General features: G+C 44.0%; 1 protein-coding gene across 5 annotated transcripts in view; it reads left to right on the top strand.

The window, feature by feature from the left end:
* Nucleotides 1–19226, top strand: part of LOC140201721 (uncharacterized) — a 191358-nt gene extending 172132 nt beyond the window's left edge. For all 5 annotated transcript variants that reach the window (XM_072266281.1, XM_072266283.1, XM_072266288.1 and 2 more), the window contains 2 exons: nucleotides 13950–13969; nucleotides 16708–19226. In XM_072266281.1, coding sequence (XP_072122382.1) covers nucleotides 13950–13969; nucleotides 16708–16863 — 176 coding nt within the window. In that variant the 3' untranslated portion in view covers nucleotides 16864–19226. The remainder of the gene's footprint in view (nucleotides 1–13949; nucleotides 13970–16707) is intronic.
* The last annotated feature ends 3103 nt before the right edge of the window (nucleotides 19227–22329 follow it).

The raw sequence follows: 22329 nt of genomic DNA, 5'->3' as shown, positions 1-22329 counted from the left end.
ATGTTCAAGCTTGTATCCAGAGGTCTCAAACCTTAATCCAGAGACGTGGGGTCAAATCCCACCAATTTATCTGCAGCTGAAGTTCAAGTCATTAAATAAACTGACATTTACAAATAAAATCTTCACAATGCCTCCAGTGAACTGTCACACACAAAAATACTGGTTTGTTAAAACCCATGGGCAAGCAAAGCAGGAAGAATTTCCACTGTCTGAACAACATGAGACTAGAGCTCGCGATATGGGTGAATTCTGAGTGCAGGCTACAACTGGACACAGGCCATAAAACAGAAAGTGTTTCGGCAGGCTTGCAGTTTTCAGAAAGAAATCCAGTTAATATCTCTGATCCTGAGGCATTAACCTTACTTCTCCACTTGCAAGCATTGCACCTTTCAGCTCCCAATTCCTGCACTGGTTTCACGACCAATACAACTTCCCCTCCCCTCCCTGATCAGAACTTCATTCTTTTCTAGCGTCCTTTAGTTATTCAGCTTCCTGCCTAATGGATCTACGATTTTCAAATCAGCTTTTTGGAGTTAGAACATAAACGCAGTGCAGCACGGAAAAGGCCCTTTCACCCATTATGTTATGCTGATTTAATTATGTTAATAACACCTTATCACTTTTCCTTGAGCATGCTTCATCTCCCTCCATTCCATGCAAACTCAACTGCCTAAAAGCCTGCAATCAAACATTTGACATCACAAAGTGCAACATCTTATTAAATTGCAAGTGCAATTTCTCCATCCGTAGCTGCAACTTATCTATATTCCGCATTCTTTGGCAATCTTGTAGACCAGAGGTTCCACAGACACTGTGGTAATGACAAGGGGTCGCAGCATAAAAAGGGTTGGGAAGCCCTGTTCTAGATGGTAAACAACGCCACCAATCTTTGTGTTATCTGCAAACTTATTAACCTACCCATTCACAGTTTTATGCAAACAGAAGAGATACCAGTATGGGTCCTTGCAGAACACCACTAGTCGTGGGTGTCACTGAACAGCACAGCACAGGGTCAAGTCTTTTAGTCCCATCAGATAGCGGCTGGTACACTAATTGATTTGTGTTCACCCTTCTGCTCAATACCCCTGCGCGATGACAGTCAGTATCCGTTCGCGTTTACCTATAACGGACAGCAGAATACATGGACCCGGGATGCCACGGAGAGCCCTGCAGTATATGCAGCTGCTGCCCGCGATGATCCGGCAAGACTTATTACCGCACGGAGGCGGTTTGGTGCTGCAGTATGCAAAAGATTTGCTGTTGGCTTCGCAAACCCCAGAGTAACTGTAGAAGGGACTCACTCAGCAGCTCGAGGCCACAGAGCATCTTTACCAAAATTGCAGTTCTGGGGAATGTGCTGCATCGAGAGATCCGCCGGTTGGGGCCGGAGCGCGAACCAGTACAGGCTCCCAGGCCGGCTACCAAGAAGCAGATAATGGGGCACGACAAAACTTATGCAGACATTACGTCCCTGCATATCGGCTCTATGACTCTGCCCTGCGAGTCGCCATAGATCAAGCAGCCCCGGACAGCATATCTCAGAGAGGAGACGGAACAAGCTTATGAGCCATTGAAGGGTGCCCTGATACAGGCGCCCGCTCTAAGACTGCCAGACTACGGTAAGCCATTCCAGCTGTATGTAAACAAAGCGGAGGGCTTTGCCAGTGCGGTACTGACCCAGAAACATCGGGACGCAGAAGACCAGTGGCATACTATTCCACGTTACTGCCCCCAGTGGTTAGAGGGGTGCCAGGATGTTTGAGGCCAGCGGCAGCTACAGATATGATGGTTGGAAAGACTGCATCATAGTACTAGACCACACCTTCACTGTGCTGAAACCTCATGCGGTGAGGCTGCTTCTCAACGCGGCAGCTCCACGACACTTTACCACAGCCCGCCGGCGGGATATGAAATCATACTGCTCAGCAAATCGAACTTAACCTTCCAACGAGCACTGGCCCTCAACCTGGTTACACTGGTCACCATGGTGGAATCCTCCGAGCCTCGTGACTGTGTAAAAGTGGTGGAAATTGTCACATCACCCCGAGCCGCTCGACAAGCCGGAGTTGATACCCTTTACGGACGGCTCCTCTTGTAAGCCTAATGACCACACCATACCGGCAGATTATGCGGTAGTGACTCCTTTGGAGACATTAAAGGCAGGGGCCCTCCCCCAAGGAACGTCCGCTCAGGCGGCTGAACTCGTCGCTCTGACACAAGCTTGTATTCTAGCAGAGGGTTACACAGTAAATACTTACAAGGACTCTGGATGTGCTTTTGGGGTGGTGCAGAACTTTGGGTCACTCTGGCAACATAGAAGGTTTATTATATCATTGGGGAAGCCTGCACAACACGCGCGCCTTATTAAAATGTATTGCAGGCAGTGTAGTTACCGAAACAAACTACTGTCATTAAGTACGAATCTCAATCCGACGCCCCATGGCACAGCGGCTAAAAAGGCCGCCACTGATGAAAAAGCGATGCGGGTGCTTATGCAAGTGCAATGCACACGAACAGTTCCTACTCTTACTTTGCAGGATTTGGTTGGCGCCCAAGAAGGGGCTCCAGATAAAAAGAGAGGGGAATGGAGGGACAATCAATGCTTCAGGGACTCTGAAAGGGTGCGGAGATCTGGACAACTTCAATAGTTTTCTCGTTGTTCCCCAGAAATCTCCTGCATGTCCTTGTTCCGTTAGTCATGTGAGGGAGGGAGATTATACATCAGATACAACAACAATGGCTTGCACCAGGGATGACAGTAATTGCGGAGCAGGTTGTGCGAAGCTGTCGTCTATACTGTTTTCCTAGATGCTGCCTGGCCTGCTGAGTTCCTCCAGCACTTTGTGTGTTTTGCTCGGATTTCCAGCATCTGCAGATTTTCTCTTGTTTGAGATAGAGGCGAATATCACATCGGTGTCCGGCCCTACAGGTGAAATGGGCGGTACAATCTGATTTATAGTCCTCAGGTCCTGTACAAACCGCCACTCATCCGGTTTTCCAGCCTTGGGAGTGGGTAATATCGGCGTGTTGCTGGGGCTTTGTGTTAGTCGGAGAACCCCTTGCTGCAATAAAGTTTCAATCAATGACTTAATTCTGTTCATTGCTTCTGAAGATAAGCCGTACTGCTTGATGGAGGGTAGAAGGGCGTTTCGCTTGACGGTGACCTGGTGAGGGTCAACGGACTTAACTAACCCCACATGATTCTTATATTGTGCCCACAACATCGGGTCAACTTGACGGATATCGTCAAGTTCCCTCAGTTGAGGTTCGGGGGTGGGGTGGGGTGGGTTGGGGTGGGGTGGGGGGGGCTCCGTCTGTGAAACTCACATCCAACTTGTGACGGGGATAATATTATCAGTCTGGTATCAGGTCCGAAATAAATCACCCTTCTTTGGTGGGGTGGCTTTTGATTCTTCAACACCCGCTTCACCGTATGTCCCAGGTCTTTTGGTTTAAACGGATGTTTAACTGTCAACAACAACATGCGGTGGCGAGAAATGCCCCCGCCCAAGAAGATTTCCCGCTCTATACACTCTGGTTCAAAGTTTACCCTCCCCGATAGAGAAATTAGCATTTTGCATGTGCCAGTTAAATCTTTCAATAATCCCCCATCATCTGCATGTTTCCATAGCTGCAGGTATTTCCAAATATCTTTCAAGATTTCCCAGCTATAAAGAACTGCTTGATCTGTCGTGTAGTCCGCTTCTTGTAGCATTATAGTACGAGCTCGGACCTCAAGATACAAACCCTCGGGAATGCAATGGATAATGGCATTTCCGGCTATTACAAAAGTCTCATTAATCCAATTTCCCACCCCCGCCTCCCCCCTCCACCTTTATTTCAACCGTCTTGGACAGGGGTTCTATTACAGGAGCTCAGTCTATTCCTGCGGTCTTAATACTTTTCAAGCGACACACAGAAAATGCTGGAGGAATTCAGCAAGCCAGGCAGCATCTAGGGAAAGGGTACAGTCGACGTTTTCGGCAGAAACCCTTTCGCAGGACTGGACTCTTGTTTGTCTTCATACTTCTGTTGTCTTTTGGTAAAGGCACCGAAGGATGCATGGACGTTACTGTATCACCGGTGTCGACCAGGACAGGTTTTCTCTTGTTACCTAACTCTGTTTCTAATAGGGGGTTTACTGAAAGCCTGATCATTGCTTAGGCTCCCCTATTGGGTCCGAAGGGGAATCCACAAAGTAAAAGGAGCCGACCCTCTGAACGTCTTCCTACCCTTCGTTCCAGGCCCCCTTGCCCTAGCCCTTCATTCCTACTATGGCATTCCCCAGTCCGTTACTACCACATTTCCTACAGACATCCAGACTCTCGTCCCGGTGATTAGGTCGCGCACCGATGTTCCATTCTCCTCCCTTCTGCACGTACTGTGTTTTCTCCTCCTGGTTCTTAAATGACCCGTTTCTATCCATATCAATCAAGGAGGGAGCAATATCATTCCATTGCTCCGTTTGCTAGTTTAGATTAGTTAATTTAAAAGAGCAAGCCACCTCCGGTGGAAGGCAGTTCAGAAACGTCTACACCATTTTGCTGATTGAGGGGAATTCCTGCACTAGATTCCCAGGTATCCTGGAAATGGAGAACGAAATTGGTAATGGCTTCACCCTTTTTCTGCTGACACCTAGTAACTTCCACAAAATCCCCGTGTTGCCTTGCTCCCGCAAGGATGGCCTCTTTTAGCCCTTCAACCATCCGTGGGGGTACCATTTGCAGGAGGAACCCAGTTACCCCTTGGTCTGGAATTAATGGGAGGGAAACTGATCCTACTCTGGGCTATGGAGTTTCATAAATCACTTTAAGCAGCCCCGGCACATCTCCAGGTAGCAGGTTAAAAATTTGACAGGTATGGTCTAACCAACTGTGAAAAGTCAAAGGCTTGGGTGCATCACTAATCATATTTCATACCTCAGCTGGGGTCCATGGTTTTAGTATGGGCATGTCTCCCACCACAATGCGAGGGAGCTGATGCGCCACTCCCTCAAATGTTCCTGGACTGTCAGTGGACAGCCTCTCCTTGGCCTCTGCTGTTCCCCGAGGCACCCCTACTGTGGTCGGAGTACCCGTCCTATTGACTGAGAGTTCAGTTCGGGTCTCCCTTGATCAGGTTCTTCTACAACCCCACCTTGGCTTACCCTCCTCTCCTCTCCTTGCCCGGACAGCAAGGTGGTTCAATTGCTGAAACATGCCCACAGTCATTTCTATTATTTTCATCTCTTCAGAGAGCTCCTGATAAGGATGCGGGAAAGTTATTTGAGGGTACATTCCAGAGCCTGAGGCAGTCGGGGCTGAGGGTCTCAAATGGGGGTACCTCTACCTCTGAAGGGTTGGATTTTCTTCTTAGGCTTAACCTCTGGTGGTTGATGCTGTCTTGCCCACCTCTTCACATTTACTGAAACAACACATCATACAGTATATTCTATACCCCTTTTGCCAACTTCTGTTTCATGTTTCCAAAACTGAATTTTCTTTAGATCAAAAGAGACACCATACAGCCAATCACCACAACTCCACCCATACAAATCACTGGAGAATGTTACAGAGTACCTGCTGTCCCCTGTTTCTAACCAAACCTTGTCAGCAGGTGAACCTGGGGGAACCAACAGGTCACCTAGGAGTTGAAAATTATAATTTTCAATCTTTCTTCGTGTATTCACTGGCGCATTTGTTAATGGATCAGCAGTCCATGCCTGGGTGGGTAGTCCATTTCTGAAAGTCCTTCTTGGGTTTGTGGATTGGCCGGCCAACCAAACACCAAATACTGAGGTCCATATTTTAATCTATATTGAGTCTTGTCCCCTCCTCCAAGTCCCTTCTTGTTCTTTACCTGAACTCAGGGAATGGTCACCAACCAGTCCAGGATGACACTCTCCCCCGATCCAGATCTTGATTCCTTTCTTTCAAGGAAGTCTGGAATTGGAAGAATGGGCAAAAAAGTGGCAGATCGAATATAGTGTTGGGAAATGTATGATAATACATTTTGGTAAAAGGAACAATAGTACAGACTATTATCAAAAATGTGGAGAAGGTTCAAATATCAGACTTAGGAGTTTCATGCAAGACTCCTAGAAGGTTAATTTACAGGTTGAGTGTGTGGTAAAGAAGGCAGATACAAAGTTAGCATTTATTTCAAGGAGAATAGAATACAAAAGCAAGGTGATAATGCTGCAACACACATAAAAGTTGCTGGTGAACGCAGCAGGCCAGGCAGCATCTCTAGGAAGAGGTACAGTCGACTTTTCAGGCCGAGACCCTTCGTCAGGACTAACTGAAGGAAGAGTGAGTAAGGGATTTGAAAGTTGGAGGGGGAGGGGGAGATCCAAAATGATAGGAGAAGACAGGAGGGGGAGGGATGGAGCCAAGAGCTGGACAGGTGATTGGCAAAAGGGATACGAGAGGATCATGGGACAGGAGGTCCCGGAAGAAAGACCAGGAGTTGGGGGGTCCCAGAGGATGGGCAAGGGGTATATTCAGATGGACAGAGGGAGAAAAAGGAGAGTGAGAGAAAGAATGTGTGTATAAAAATAAGTAACAGATGGGGTACGAGGGGGAGGTGGGGCATTAGCGGAAGTTAGAGAAGTCGATGTTCATGCCAACAGGTTGGAGGCTACCCAGACGGAATATAAGGTGTTGTTCCTCCAACCTGAGTGTGGTTTCATCTTTACAGTAGAGGAGGCCGTGGATAGACATGTCAGAATGGGAATGGGATGTGGAATAAAAATGTGTGGCCACTGGGAGATCCTGCTTTCTCTGGCGGACAGAGCGTAGGTGTTCAGCAAAGCGGTCTCCCAGTCTGCGTCGGGACTCGCCAATATATAAAAGGCCACATCGGGAGCACCGGACGCAGTATATCACCCCAGCCGACTCACAGGTGAAGTGTCGCCTCACCTGGAAAGACTGTTTGGGGCCCTGAATGGTGGTAAGGGAGGAAGTGTAAGGGCATTTGTAGCACTTGTTCCGCTTAAGGGAGCACTTCCTCCCTTACCACCATTCAGGGCCCCAAACAGTCCTTCCAGGTGAGGCGACACTTCACCTGTGTGTCGGCTGGGGTGATATACTGCGTCCGGTGCTCCCGATGTGGCCTTTTATATATTGGCGAGTCCCGACGCAGACTGGGAGACTGCTTTGCTGAACACCTACGCTCTGTCCGCCAGAGAAAGCAGGATCTCCCAGTGGCCACACATTTTTATTCCACATCCTATTCCCATTCTGACATGTCTATCCATGGCCTCCTCTACTGTAAAGATGAAGCCACACTCAGGTTAGAGGAACAACACCTTATATTCCGTCTGGGTAGCCTCCAACCTGATGGCATGAACATCGACTTCTCTAACTTCTGCTAATACCCCACCTCCCCCTCGTACCCCATCTGTTACTTATTTTTATACACACATTCTTTCTCTCACTCTCCTTTTTCTCCCTCTGTCCCTCTGAATGTACCTCTTGCCCATCCTCTGGGTCCCCCCCCCGTCTTTCTTCCTGGACCTCCTGTCCCATGATCCTCTCGTATCCCTTTTGCCTATCACCTGCCCAGCTCTTGGCTCCATCCCTCCCCCTCCTGTCTCCTCTTATCATTTTGGATCTCCCCCTCCCCCTCCAACTTTCAAATCCCTTACTCACTCTTCCTTCAGTTAGTCCTGATGAAGGGTCTCGGCCTGAAACGTCAACTGTACCTCTTCCTAGAGATGCTGCCTGGCCTGCTGCGTTCACCAGCAACTTTTATGTGTGTTGCTTGAATTTCCAGCATCTGCAAAATTCCTGTTGTTTACGTGATAATGCTGAGTCTTTATTAGACACTAGTCAGGCCACACTTAAAGTATTGCCAACAGTTTTGGGCCCCATATCTCGGAAAGGATGTGTTGTCATTGGAGAGAGTTCAGAGGAGGTTCATGAGGATGATTCCGGGTATGAAGGGGTTAGCATATGAGGAGCTTTGGGCCTGTACTCACTGGAATTTAGAAGAATGATGGAGAAATCTCATTGAAACCTACTGAATGTTGAAAGTACTAGATAGGGTGAATGTAGAGAGGATGTTTCCTATGGTGGGGATATCCAGAACTAGAGGGCACAGCCTCCAAATTGAGAGGCGGCCCTTTAGAACTTTCTATAGATGCTGCCTGGCCTGCTGTGTTCCACCAGCTCTTTGTGTGTCCCTTTAGAGCAGAAGTAAGGAGGAATTTTTTAGCCAGAGAGTAGTAAATCTGTGGAATGCTCTGCCACAGACTGTGGTGGAAGCCAAGTCCATGGGTATATTTAAGGCAGGAGTTGATTGTTTCCTGATCGGTCAGTGCATCGAAGGATATGGCAAAAAGGCAGGTATATGGGGTTGAATGGGATCCAGGGTGAGCCATGACAGAATGGTGGAGCAGACTTGATGGGCTGAATGGCCTAATTCTGTTCCTATGTCTTATGGTCTCACTAGTCGGCTTCTCCTAGTTAAGGTTCCAATTTCTCAGTTGGAGTTCACTTGGATCCTGTATCTATAGGGATCCCATCCTCTTCGCCAGATCGTCAGAAAAATTTACTACTGTATCACTGATTAGACTTAAACAAAGACACAGACCCCAGTATTCAGTTTAATTTCTTTATTACATATGGAGAGCCCACTGAGAGACTCCGCTAAAGCGAGCACAAGCATGGTCTTTTATATCCTAAAGTACATGCAGTTTACCAGTTTTCATGGGTCAAAAGACCCTGCTTAGATCTCATTGACAAGGTTCAGGCTGCTTTCAAACCTTGCACAAAATTAGACATTAGGTCCCCACAAACACAACCAGTTCCCCATTAATTAAAAGAAACCCAGCCGTTAGCCATGTAATCCTGAAGGCCAACGGTCCTTCCCCATTGGTTACAAAAACCAAGTCATTAGTCATATAGCTGTGAGGGTTAAGGTTTTCTCCTTACATTCAAAATGCATGCTCATCAGTTCTTTATCTCTAACAGGACTTATTGTTAATTAGTATGAGTAGGCAGACAGACCTCATTTGCTTCCTACCCTGCTATCTTCGTGGTTTTATTAACCCTTAATTCTCAAGCTTAATTTTTCTTACACACATACCTTTTGTGTACTTTGTGCAATTGATCTTTAAACACCCTCCGTATGTCTTATGTGGACTAGCCAGGCAAAAAAGATGTTCCCAATTCACTTTTCTTAATTCCTGCTTTATATCTTCAAAATTTGCCCTAATCCAAGTTAAAACTCTCCTGCAAGGACCATACCTATCCTTATCTATAGCTATCCAGAAAATTAAGGAGTTGTGGTCACTTTTCCCTAAGTGCTCACCCACAGTAAGGTCAACCACCTTGCCAAGTTGATTACCCAACATTAGGTCCAGTACAGCCCCTCCTCTCATTGGACTATATGCATAGTGATTTAAGAAACCCTCCAGGATACACTTCACAAATTCTGCCCTATCTAAACCCCTGGGACTAAGAAGGTCCCAGTTTATTATGGGAAGTTGAAATCTTCCATGAAAACAACCCTATTATTTTGACACATTTCATTAATCTGATTATATATCTGTTCCTCAATGTCTCAATGTCTTAGAGGGTCTGTAGTACAATCTCATCAGTGTGATTGTACTCTTCCTATTCTTAAGTACTAACCAAATGGACTCAGTGTCTGACCCCAACATTATGTCTCCCATGAGTGCTGCTGTGATGTTGTCCCTGATTAGTAGTGTAACTTTCCCACTTTACTGCCTTCTCTATCTTTTCTATTTTTTGTTATTTTTTGGTACAATAATCATCCACTCCTGCTCCTCCCTCAGTTAAGCCTCTGTAATGACCACAATATTGTAGTTCCATGTACTGATCTACAGTCCAAGTTCATCACCTTTATCCATAATACGCCTAGCATTTAAACTAACCATCGCATCATACCTGTTACTGTATTTCAATTTTGTCTATCAATTCTTTCCCTGACATCTACCTTCCTGGCAAATCCTTCACTTACTGAGCTAGTGCCTCAGTTCCCAGCCCTCAGCAAAACTAGTTTAAACCCTCCTGAGTCGCATTAGTAAACCTACCGGCCAGGATATTAGTTCCCCTCCAGTTCAGGTGCAACCCAATGTGCAAGCTAATTCTAGAAATATAGAGAAAAAAAAAACATAGAAAACCTACAGCACAATACAGGCCCTTCGGCCCACAAAATTGTGCCAAACATATCCCTACCTCAGAAATTACTAGGGTTACCGATAGCCCTCTATTTTTCTAAGTTCCATGTACCTATCCAAAAGTCTCTGAAAAGACCTTATCGTATCCAACTCCACCACCATTGCCGGCAGCGCATTCCACGCACTCACCACTCTCTGTGTAAAAAACTGACTCCTGACATCTCCTCTGTACCTGCTCTCCAGCATCTTAAACCTGTGCCCTCTCGTGGCAGCCATTTCAGCCCTGGGAAAAAACCTCTGACTATCCACACAATCAATGTTGCACATCATCTTATACTCCTCTTTCAGGTCACCTCACATCCTCCGTCGTTCCAAGGAGGAAAGGCCGAGTTCACTCAACCTGTTTTCATAAGGTATGCTCCCCATTCCAGGCAATATCCTTGTAAATCTCCTCTGCATACTTTCTATGGTTTCCACATCCTTCCTGTAGTGAGATGACCAGAACTGAGCACAGTACTCCAAGTGGGGTCTGACCAGGATCCTATATAGCTGCAACATTACCTATCGGCTCCTAAATTCAATTCCACGATTGATGAAGGCCAATACACCGTATGCCTTCTTCACCACAGAGACAACCTGCGCAGCTGCTTTGACCCCAAGATCCCTCTGATCCTCCACACTGCCAAGAGTCTTACCATTAATACTATATTCTGCCATCATATTTGACCTACCAAAATGAACCACCTCACACTTATCTGAGTTGAACTCCATCTGCCACTTCTCAGCCCAGTTTTGCATCCTATCAATATCCCGCTGTAACCTTTGACAGCCCTCCACACTATCCACAATACCTCCAACCTTTATGTCATCAGCAAACTTACTAACCCATCCCTCCACTTCCTCATCCAGGTCATTTATAAAAATTATGAAGAGTAAGGGTCCCAGAACAGATCCCTAAGGCACGCCACTGGTCACTGACCTCTGTGCAGAATATGACCCATCTACAATCACACTTTGCCTTCTGTGGGCAAGCCAGTTCTGGATCCACAAAGCAATGTCCCCTTGGATCCTATGCCTCCTTACGTTCTCAATAAACCTTGTATGGGGTACCTTATGAAATGCCTTGCTGAAATCCATATACACTACATATACAGCTCTACCCTCATCAATGTGTTTAGTCACATCCTCAAAAAATTCTATCAGGCTCCTGAGGCATGACCTGCCCTTGACAAAGCCATGCTGACTTTTCCTAATCATATTATACCTCTCCAAATGTTCATAAATCCTGCCTGCCAGGATCTACTCCATCAACTTACCAACCAATGAAGTAAGACTCACAGGTCTATAATTTCCTGGGCTACCTCCACTCCCTTTCTTGAATAAGGGAACAACATCTGCAACACTCCAATCCTCTGGAACCTCTCCTGTCCCCATTGATGATGCAAAGATCATTGCCAGAAGCTGAGCAATCTCCTCCCTTGCCTCCCACCATAACCTGGGGTACATTCCATCCGGTCCTGGTGACTTATCCAACTTGATGCTTTCCAAAAGCTTCAGCACACCCCCTTTCTTAATATCTACGTGCTCAAGCTTTTCAGTCCGCTGCGAGTCATCACTACAATCATCAAGATCCTTTTCCACAGTGAATACTGAAGTAAAGTATTCATTAAGTATCTCTGCTATTTCCTCCGGTTCCTTACACACTTTCCCACTGTCACACTTGATAGGTCCTATTCTTTCACGTCTTATCCTCTTGCTCTTCACATACTTGTAGAACGCCTTGGTGTTTTTCTTAATCCTGCCGCCAAGGCCTTCTCATGGCCCCTTCTGGCTCTCCAAATTTCCTTCTTAAGCTTCTTCCTGTTAGCCTTATAATCTTCTAGATCTCTAGCATTACCTAGCTCTCTGAACCTTTCATAAGCTTTTCTTTTCTTCTTGACCAGACTTACAACAGCCTTTGTACACCACGGTTCCTGTACCCTACCATAACTTCCCTGTCTCATTGGAATGTACTTATGCAGAACTCATACAAATATCCCCTGAACATTCACGACATTTCTTTCGTACCTTTCCCTGAGAAAATCTGTTCCCGGTTTAAGCTTCCGATTTCCTGCTGATAGCCTCATGATTCCCCTTCTCCAATTAAATGCTTTTCTAACTTGTCTGTTCCTATCTCTGTCCAATGCTATTGTAAAGGAGATAGAAGTATGATCACTATCTCTAAAATGCTCTCCCACTGAGAGATCTGACACCTGACCAGTTTCATTTCCCAATACCAAATCAAGTACAGTCTCTCCTCTTGTAGTCTTATCTACATATTGTGTCAAGAAACTTTCCTAAACACACCTAAAAAACTCCACCCCATCTAAACCCCTTGCTCTAGGGAGATGCCAATCGATATTTGAGAAATTAAAATCTCCCACCATGACAACTGTGTTATTATTACGCCTTTCCAGGATCTGTTTCCCTATTTGCTCCTCGGTATCCCTGTTACTATTGGGCGGCCTATACAAAACACCCAGTAAGGTTATTGACCCCTTCCTGTTCCTAACCTCCATCCTCAGAGACTCTGTAGACAATCCCTCCATACGTCCACCTTTTCTGCAACCATGACACTATCTCTGATCAACAGTGCCATGCCCCCACCTCTTTTGCTTCCCACCCTGTCCTTTCTGAAACATCTAAAATGCAGCACTTGGAGTAACCATTCCTGTCCCCGAACTATCCAAGTCTCTGTAATGGCCACCACATCATAGCTCCAAGTACTGATCCACACTCTAAGCTCATCTGCTTTGTTCACAATACTCCTTGTGTTAAAATAGACACATCTCAAACCATTGGTCTGAGCGCGTCTCTTCTCTATCACTTACTTATCCTCACTCACACACTGTCTGCAAGCTTTCTCTATTTGAGAGCCAACCGCCTCTTCCTTAGTCTCTTCAGTTCGGTTCCCACCCCCAACAATTCTAGTTTAAACTCTCCCCAGTAGCCTTAGCAAACCTGAATTCAGAACCAGATTCTGAATTTGATGGGCCAAGTCACTGTGGATCCCATGCAATATAATCCTCTGGATGAACTTACCATGAAGGACCTTATCGAGTGACTTACTAAAGTCCATGTGGCCAACATCCACAGCTCTGCCTCCATCAATCACCTCTATCACCTCCTCAAAAAAATCAGTGAATTTAGTAAAATATGAGTTGGTAAAATTTTGTAAATATTTAGTAAAATATTTGCAAGGTAAAGATAAATACTTAACCACATTACATTTTCAGGACACTTAATAAACCCCATTACTTCAGGCCAGTCTTCTCTATGTGGAAATAAAACACACAGCTCTCCTGTTCCCAATGGGCACAATAACTGTTACTGAGTCATTAGTTTGTAGCCTTCAGTGTTTCCACTTGCTTCATAGCTCAAAAACCAAAGTTATGCACAATTCTCCAAGTGTGAATTCACAGGCACACATGTGGGTTCCATGCATGGCTTCACTGCTGCTGAGTCCGTCTTTGCTTAATAATATATCATATTTATTGTGTGCGTGTGTGTGTGCACAAGTATCTGTAAAACAGAAAGCACTGCAATCACTGAGCAGGTCAGGCATCATCTGTGGAAAAAGGTTCCCTGTCCATGGCAGCTGCCTTACCTTTCGAGTGTTTCCAGCACTGTTATCCTCACCTCAGAATTCCAGTATCTGAAGGTTTGATTGGTGGTACTTGTTTATATTTTGTTAAGATTTGATATCCTTGACTTGACCTGGCTCGTTACTGAATTTCATTTCAGCGATAATTGCTTCTAACACCTCCTTTCTTTTTTCTAACAGGAGATCCAGACACAGTTCAGGTAAATTCTTTTGTTGATTACACACCGATACCAATATAAAATGTTGATGATGTAACACTGATGTAAGAAGGGAAGAATGCTGAAGGAATGTGGGGAAATGGATCTTCAGATTCAGAACCACAGATAATTTTTCTCATTCAAGCCATCTCGAGCTAGAGATGCTATTAAAGAAAGGTGTCACTGAAATGTTTATGGGCTCGTCATAGAGATAGTGTCTGTGCAATAGGTTCCACCACAATCCCAGAATATTTTCTCTTGTACATGAAGACTCCAGATTGTATTTTGCCTTCTCTTCCAACTCTTTCTCATTTTTCTTCTTTCCCTCTTTCTCTCTCCCCTCTCTCCCTCTATGCCTTCATCCTTATTTCCCACATTCCCCTGCCCTACCTCCTGCCTCTACTATTTCTTCCCTCCCTTTTATGCTACCCATCTCTCCGCCCTTTTCCTCATGACTCCACTTCTCTTAATCTTATTCTCTGCATTTCTCTGCACATATCTGCAACCTATTTATATACCCAGTCATCCTTTAGCAACCTATCTCACTATCCACAATGCCACAAATCTTTGTTTCGCCTGAGAACTTACTAACCAACCTATCCGCATCATTTATATTTATATAAAACACACTGTAAAGTCCCAGTATGGATTCCCACAGAACAACAGTATTCCCGGAAACAACAGGAATTCTGCAGATGCTGGAAATTCAAGCAACACACATAAAAGTTGCTGGTGAACGCAGCAGGCCAGGCAGCAACTCTAGGAAGAGGTGCAGTCGACATTTCAGGCCGAGGCCCTTCGTCGGCCTGAAACGTCGACTGCACCTCTTCCTAGAGATGCTGCCTGGCCTGCTGCGTTCACCAGCAACTAACAGTATTCCCGGTCCTGTAGCTAAAATAACTCCAACCAACCATTACCCTCTGTCTTCTATGTGAAGTAAGTTCTGAATTCAAACAGCCAGGTCCTTGTGGATTCCATGCATCTTAAATTTCAGGATGAGCCTCCCATGAGGGACATTGTGAAAAGTCTTACTAACATCAACAGAGATTCCATCAACAGCTTTACCTTTGCCAATCACCTTCCTCACATCCTCGAAAATCTCATTCAAGTTTGTACAGCACTACTCACTCCACAAAGAACCATGCTGACTCTATCTAATGAGGCAATTGTTTTCCTTACACTCATAAATCATATTTCTAAGAATTATTTCCACCACCATCCCTACTACTGGTGCAGGGCTCACTGACCTGTAGTTTCCAGGATTGTTTTTATTTCACTTCGGAATAGGAGAATGTCAGCTGCTTGCCAGTTGTCTGGAACTTTCCCGTGGACATAAAGGTCTTTGCAACTTCCCAGGAATCTTATCTCTTATACCACTCAAATAACATGGGCTATATCCAATCAGGACCTGGAGACTAACTCACCTCAATGTTCTTTTAGGGAAATAACCCAGACACTTTGTTTATCTAAAGATGCCCTGACATATTAAGATGCCCCATTATTTTCATTAAGTTGCCTCATTACCTTATTATCGTCAAGCCTTTCTCCTTAGTAAATGCTGATGCAAACAAAATACTTGTTTCAGACCTCACCCGCAGCCAGCACAGCTTTCTTCTTAATGGTGAGTGGTTCTATGAATGTAATCAAGGATTATTTAGGTAATTTAATATTTTTTTACAAAATAATCCATTGTGTTGCAGAGGATGTTTAAAATCACTGATGATTAGCAAGGTCTCTTTCTAGTCAGAGCAGATCCCTTCTCTCGTGATCCTTGCACCTCCTTACTCTCTAGTTCTCTTGTACATTCTAACAACTTCATCTTCCTTAGTTGACTAAGAAATCATGCTAAAATCAGAGATATTATGGGAGGGATGGTGGGGGTTAAAAGACGGAGGAAAGAGAGAGGAGTGAGTATAGAAAGGAGGAGAGAGGGGTGGGAAAAGAGACAAAGGGTTGAGAGGGGCAAGAGAAAGGGAGACAGACAAAGACATGGTGACTGGAGAAAGAGACGTGGGTAAAATAATGGAGAGAGATACAAGGAGTAAGGAGGTAGAGAGGTGAGACTGAGTGAGAGGGAAGAGCAAAGAGAAAAGGAAGAGGAGTTGCGGAGAGAGTGTGAAATGCAAGTCAGAAAGGGAAAGAGATAAAAAGGAAGATCTGGTGTATAGAGAGTACAGGGAGATCAGAGGGGTTCATAAGAAGGGAAGAGCGAGGAATACAGGAGAGATCTGAAGGTAAGAGATGGACAAGATGACAAAGTAAGGAAGGGAGAAAGGGAAGTGTGAGGGGGGAAGGGTTTGGGGAGGGGAGACAGAGAAAGAAGCAGCGAGAGAGTGCATGAGAGGAATAAAGAAGTAGAGAGGAGGAGGGGATGGAGGAGAGAAGGGCAGGGAAAGAAGGCAGTGGAGAGGGGAGAGCAAAGAGCAAGTTGGAGTGGATGAAGTGGTAAGAAAAAGAAAGAAGTGGGGCAGACAGAAGATGGGGAGGATGATAGAGAAAGGATGGATAGGGCATAAATTTTTAATAAGCAGATCGGCAAATATAATAGCCCCCTTCTTTTTTCTGAAACCCTGTCAATGAATTGTATCCATTGCTAGTTCAACTTCGAAAGAATCTGCTCCTGAAATTGCATGTTGCCATTGATGATCTAATGACAACTCTGTTGATAAAAATATTTGATCTAAATGTTTATTCGTGTGTGGCAGACAATCAGAATATTGAATCGACTTTCCTTTCTTCAGGCTGCGACGGTGGATAGCGAAGTCCCTTATGCAACGATTAACCTGGCTGCATTGAACAAAGCTGAACCGAGTGCTCCAGTAACTACAGAGAACGCCTTGTATGCAGAGGTTAAAACACAACAGGCAGAGCCTACCACAAATGAGATGTCAGTTTAATCTGATCTCCTGAGTGTATCTATATGGGTTTTGACACTGCTTCGCTGCGCCCCAGGCAGGTATCTCTGCAAAGAAATTTTCACAACTTCTTTGCACGCTGATTCTCTGCCTGAAAGCCGCACCTCCTCACCCCACCATGACCAGGTCACACGGCAGACCAGACAGCACAGGAAGATGTATATGTTCATTCCTAGTGCTGAATTTGCAAAGCAGCCATCTGTAGTGCATTTAAACCCTTTTGTTGATCATTTAGTGACAGCTTTCTTCCAATGTGCAAGTTTGAAAGCAATTGATTTGCCTCTTTTTCACTTCCCTCTTCTGTGTTCCAGTGGAGTGACCGTTTTGCCCTGACCTTTCACTCTCTCCTGTCTTGTCAATGCAGATCATTTCCTTGCCGAATTCATCTAAACAAATGAGCTGGCAGCATTGTCAGAACAATATTAGGTACTTTTCCCAACAGTGGCCTCCTGGCATTCAGATTGGTAGGTTTCTGAAAGCCAGTAGTCTCTCAGAGTTTGGCACATTCCCACTGGCTTCTCAGGTTTGCAGAGTAGGTTAAGGGCCTTTGATTGAGCTATAGGACCTGGATGGTGGAGAGAATGGGTCTCCTCCTTTAAAGATTCAATTTAGGGGTTTGCCAATCACTGAACTTCCCCACGTTCCCAGAAAAACTTTTCCTCCAACGACTTGTCCAATGGCCTTGGTAAATTACCATCTGTTCCGATCATTTCATAAAAGAGCACTGTATTCTTAATTTCACAACCTTTGATTGTTTTGACAATTATACAAGGAAGTAATTTGTTATTTGTTTTAGCTAACCACAGCATGAAATTTAATTCCATTATCGAGCATCCCCTTAAATGCAAAGGTCTGAAGGGATACAATGCAATTGCTTAACATGCAGTGATCAGACATGGATGCAAAGGAAAATCAAATTATTGGTGGGAGAGGAGGGATGATAGGTGATAATTGGTTAGTTAGGATTCTCCTGGGCATATTAGAGTCATCCTGTTTCTTCTAGTTTATATTAAATCCAATTGTCTATTATTCCTGGACTTTCTTGTGTGTCCCCAACATGTTTAAGTTTCTTTATTAACACAGTATTATAACACATTCCACTTTAGCCAGTGGGATTTAATGATGTTTAGAAAATGGGGACCCTAATGCATTTTGAGGGGTGCCAAAACTGAGCCTCTGGGAACTTCAGAGGAGGTCATGAATCAGACCCCCACCTCCCCCCACCCCACCCCCCACTGCATTTCAAGAGAGAAACAGGGAACACTGCCTGGTATACCTGATCTTAAATGACTGAGATCATCAAACTAATCTCATTATTTTTTTGTCAGGTGCTGGTGGCATGAAAAAATTGTAACTCAAATCTGAATATCTGCATGAGGTATGCAATTCAGTTGAAGTCCTTCAAACATCAAGTCACTCTGGTATGCCTTAGTACAGTACCGTGTGACATCAGGCTATGTAGCATTGGGAAACTATGTAGCATTAGTTGTCAATTCTCCCCGAGGTCTTTTGCATTCTTCTTTACCACCCTTGGTAGCAAACAAGACCTTCACCTTCGGATGTAGTGATTGACCATTGCTAATTGGTTAATGATCGATTTTTGTCACATGTTCCGGAGTACAATGAAAACACTGTTTCCTTTAACCTCCGCATGGCTGCGTGGGAACTGAAACGCGCCTGCACACATAACCTTAGTTGTTGGGCAGCTCGAACTGGATGCAGCTAGAAAAAACTTAAGAAACATGATTGATTTTTCTTTGTTGTACTGTGTTTCATAGTACCTTCAATTATTAAATAAAGTCAGAAGTGATTTTTCAATTTTCATTCTAAATATTCATAGTATGTATTTCACAAAAAAATAAAAATGCCGCACAGTTTCCAGGCTCTGTAAAAACTTTCCTGCTGAAAGCAATGGATGGTCCGCACAGCTATAAAAGAAAATTAGAGGGAACGTTGAGTGATAAGCTGGGCTTTCCTATCATCTATACAGATCATTTTATCACATCATTACATCAGGGTATTACCCAGGAAAGCAATAACAGAATGCAGAATATGATTACAGACAAAGACCTGCACAGGCAGACATTAATGTGTAAGGGCTATAACAAGATAGATTATGAAGTTGTGTTCATTTTATTGTGCAATATGTGTATTCAATAGAGTTATATCAGTGGGACAGAAGCTGTCTTTGAGCTTGCAATTGTGTATGGGTCAGAGCTTCGTTCTTACCAAAACTCCGCTGGGTACTGCCATTATACAGCTTCTTAAAATTTCGGAATTTGCTATTTATGTATTTAAAAATACAAATGTATTCTATTACATATGTTGCCATAAATAAACACATGAGAAGCATGTTATGTAGAGTTGCCTCTTTTGTTCATGCATTGACCTTGAAGATGGGCATTTGATAAGGAAAAGTGTAACCATGAGAGTTGAAAACAAAAATCTTGCAGTTGTGTTTTGAACAATCTCCCTTGATGTCACTCCTGAACCAAAAGATGAGGGGAAAGGGGGAGAAAGAAAAGAGGTATTGCATACTGGAATTGGCCCAATGCCATTCTAGATGTGGTAACGAAAGACTGCAGGAGAGATGGAAGGCTGTAGTTAGAAGGAGAGATTGGTTAGGCTGAGCTTTTTCTCACTGGAATGTAAAAGACTGAGGGCTGACCTTATTTATGTTTATCAACTTAAGAGTGTCAGAGGTGGGCCAAAACAAATGTTGGAAATAATCAACAGGTGAGGCTGTATCTGTGCGAAAAGAAACAGAGTCAAAATTTCATGTCGGAGATTCCTTCCTATAACTGTTCTTCCCAAATATGCAGCTTGGCTTGCTGAATATTTCTAGCATTTTCAGTCTTTAGCTTTCCAGTATCTGCAGGTTTTAATTTAAATCTTCAGTAGATAATCAAAATGTTTTCTTCCTATACAAGGGAATCTATAACAAGAAGGCACAGGTTTAAGGTATGAGGGAAGATATTAATGGAAATTTGGGAGGTAGGGTTTTCGAATAGTAGATGGTAAAAATGTGGAAGGAGGAGCCAGAGGAGCTAGTCAAGGCAGATACTAGTACAATGTTTAAAAGGCATTTAGACAGAGAGTTGAATAGAAAAGGAGTAAAGAGATATGGGTCAGAAATAGGAACAAGGGAAATTTACTTCGTTCTCAGTAGCAAAGAAGATGGGGTAGGGATAATTTGGACACATTAAATGTTTCTGATAGATTAAGATCAGATAGATCAATTGGGACAAAAGCACACTGAGTTTCAGTCACAAAGCATAAAAACAAGACAATTACTCAGCCATGCCCACACTAACAATTGATTACCCATCCGTACTAATTTTACCTTTCAGCACTTGGCCAGTACAAATCTTTGCCTCGGCAATTCAAGTGCATGTCCAGATACAATTTAAAATGCTGTCACTTCTTAAATGCTCAAGCAATGTACTCACCACTCAGGTGAGTAAAGAAAGGCCCATATCAGATTCCTTCTAAGTCTACTGCCTCTTACCCTAAGTCCTCCAGTTTTATCTATCTTTACTATGGGGATTTTTTTTCCTTTATTCTACAAACGTTTGTACCTCATAATTTTATATACCACAATTTTACCTCCCATCCTCTGCTCATGGGAAAATAGATGTAGTCCCTCCAGTCTCTTTCACAACTGAAACACTCCCTCCCAGGCAACATCCTCGGCACACTCTCCAATGCCTTCTACAGTGGGGTGACCAAAACTGCAGGCTTTCCTCCAGTTGAATTCTGAGCAACATTTTATAAAGTGGAAACTCTTGTATTCAGCAGTCTGATAAGAAAAAGTCCATATTATCCCCTTTCTTAACCATGTTATCTACCTGCACTGCCCTTCATGTTGTATGTCCCAGCCTCAGCTAGATAACCCATGTTATCGACTTGATTCTAGGACAAACAACATGAATGGTAGAAATAAAAACTACAGGTACTTTGGTGTAGAATTCCAAAGATCCTTTAAGGACACTGAACAAACTTTGAACTTCTACACAATGTACCTATATTTTTTTGACTTCAGAAAAGTACACTCAATTTGATCAGAAACTCGCAGTTCTTGAGAAAGCCATTCGAGTATTTGTCCTTGCTTTTCTAAGTGATTATTACTCCTGTCTCTCAGAAACCTTTCTAATAACTGCTCTACTACTGATATTAAGTTCACAAATTTATCTTTGCCACACATTTTCTTGCTCTCCTTGAAAAGGGGAACCATTTTGGCTTCCTCTGGTTATAGCATTGGCTTTAAACCCAGTAAAGTTTTAAAATTCAGGGACAGACTCGCAGTTATTTCTCCCCTTGCCAAAGTAGAGCCCTGAGATAAATGTCATAGGACCATGGAGATTTATTGATCTTTAAGCCTGCTATGACATCATGTATCTCTTCTTTCTTTACAGGGAATTTCATCTCCCCCATTCATCTCCAGTCACGAAATCCAATTACTTTGGAAACATTGATAATTTTTTTTCATTCAGGAGTTAGTCATTACATTCAGGTTCCTCCCATAGGTTGTTCATGTTATCAATATCGTCCTTTGTGTTTTCTCTTTTGCCCTTTAACTACTTGTAATTCTGCTCCGTATTTTCAGACTATTTTCTAAGCAGGGAGAAAATCCAGGAATCTGAGATGCAGAGGGAATTGGGAGTCCTTGTGCAGAACACCCTGAAGGTTAACTTGCAGGTTGAGTCGGTGGTGAGGAAGGCAAATGCCATGTTAGCATTCATTTCAAGAGGTCTAGAATATAAGAGCAGGGATGTGATGCTGAGGCTTTTTAAGGCACTGGTGAGGCCTCAGCTTGAGTATTGTGAACAGTTTTGGGCTCTTCTCTTAGAAAAGATGTGCTAGCATTGGAGAGGGTCCAGAGGAGGTTCACAGGGATGATTCCAGGAATGAAAGAGTTATCATACGAGTTATCATTAGATGACTCTGGGTCTGTACACACTGGAATTCAGAAGGATGTGGGGGGATTTCATTGAAACTGTTCAAATGTTGAAAGGCCTAGACAGAGTAGATATGGAAAGGATGTTTCCCATGGTGGGAGAGTCTAGGACAAGAGGGCAGAGCCTCAGGATAGAGGGGCGCCCTTTCAACACGAGGTGTGGAGAAATTTCATTAGCCAAAGGGTGGTGAATTTGTGGAATTTGTTGCCACATGCAGCTACGGAGGCCAAGTTGTTGGGTGAATTTAAGGCAGAGATTTATCGATTCTTGATTGGACATGGCATCAAAGGTTACGGGGAGAAGGCTGGGAACTGGGGTTGAGGAGGAGTGAAAAAAAGATCAGCCATGACTGAGTGGTAGAACAGACGCAATGTGCCAGATGGCTTAATTCTGCTCCTATGTCTTATGGTCTTATGGTATTTACCTTTATCTTGTCTGCCAGCAGTATTTTGAAACTTCACTTTGCTGTCTTAATTTCATTTCTAAGCAC

Source organism: Mobula birostris, chromosome 8 (genome assembly GCF_030028105.1).
Source record: "Mobula birostris isolate sMobBir1 chromosome 8, sMobBir1.hap1, whole genome shotgun sequence".
Lineage (NCBI taxonomy): Eukaryota > Metazoa > Chordata > Chondrichthyes > Myliobatiformes > Myliobatidae > Mobula > Mobula birostris.
The sequence above is the reverse complement of the archived record's forward strand: the minus strand, read 5'-3'. Positions and strand labels throughout refer to the sequence as shown.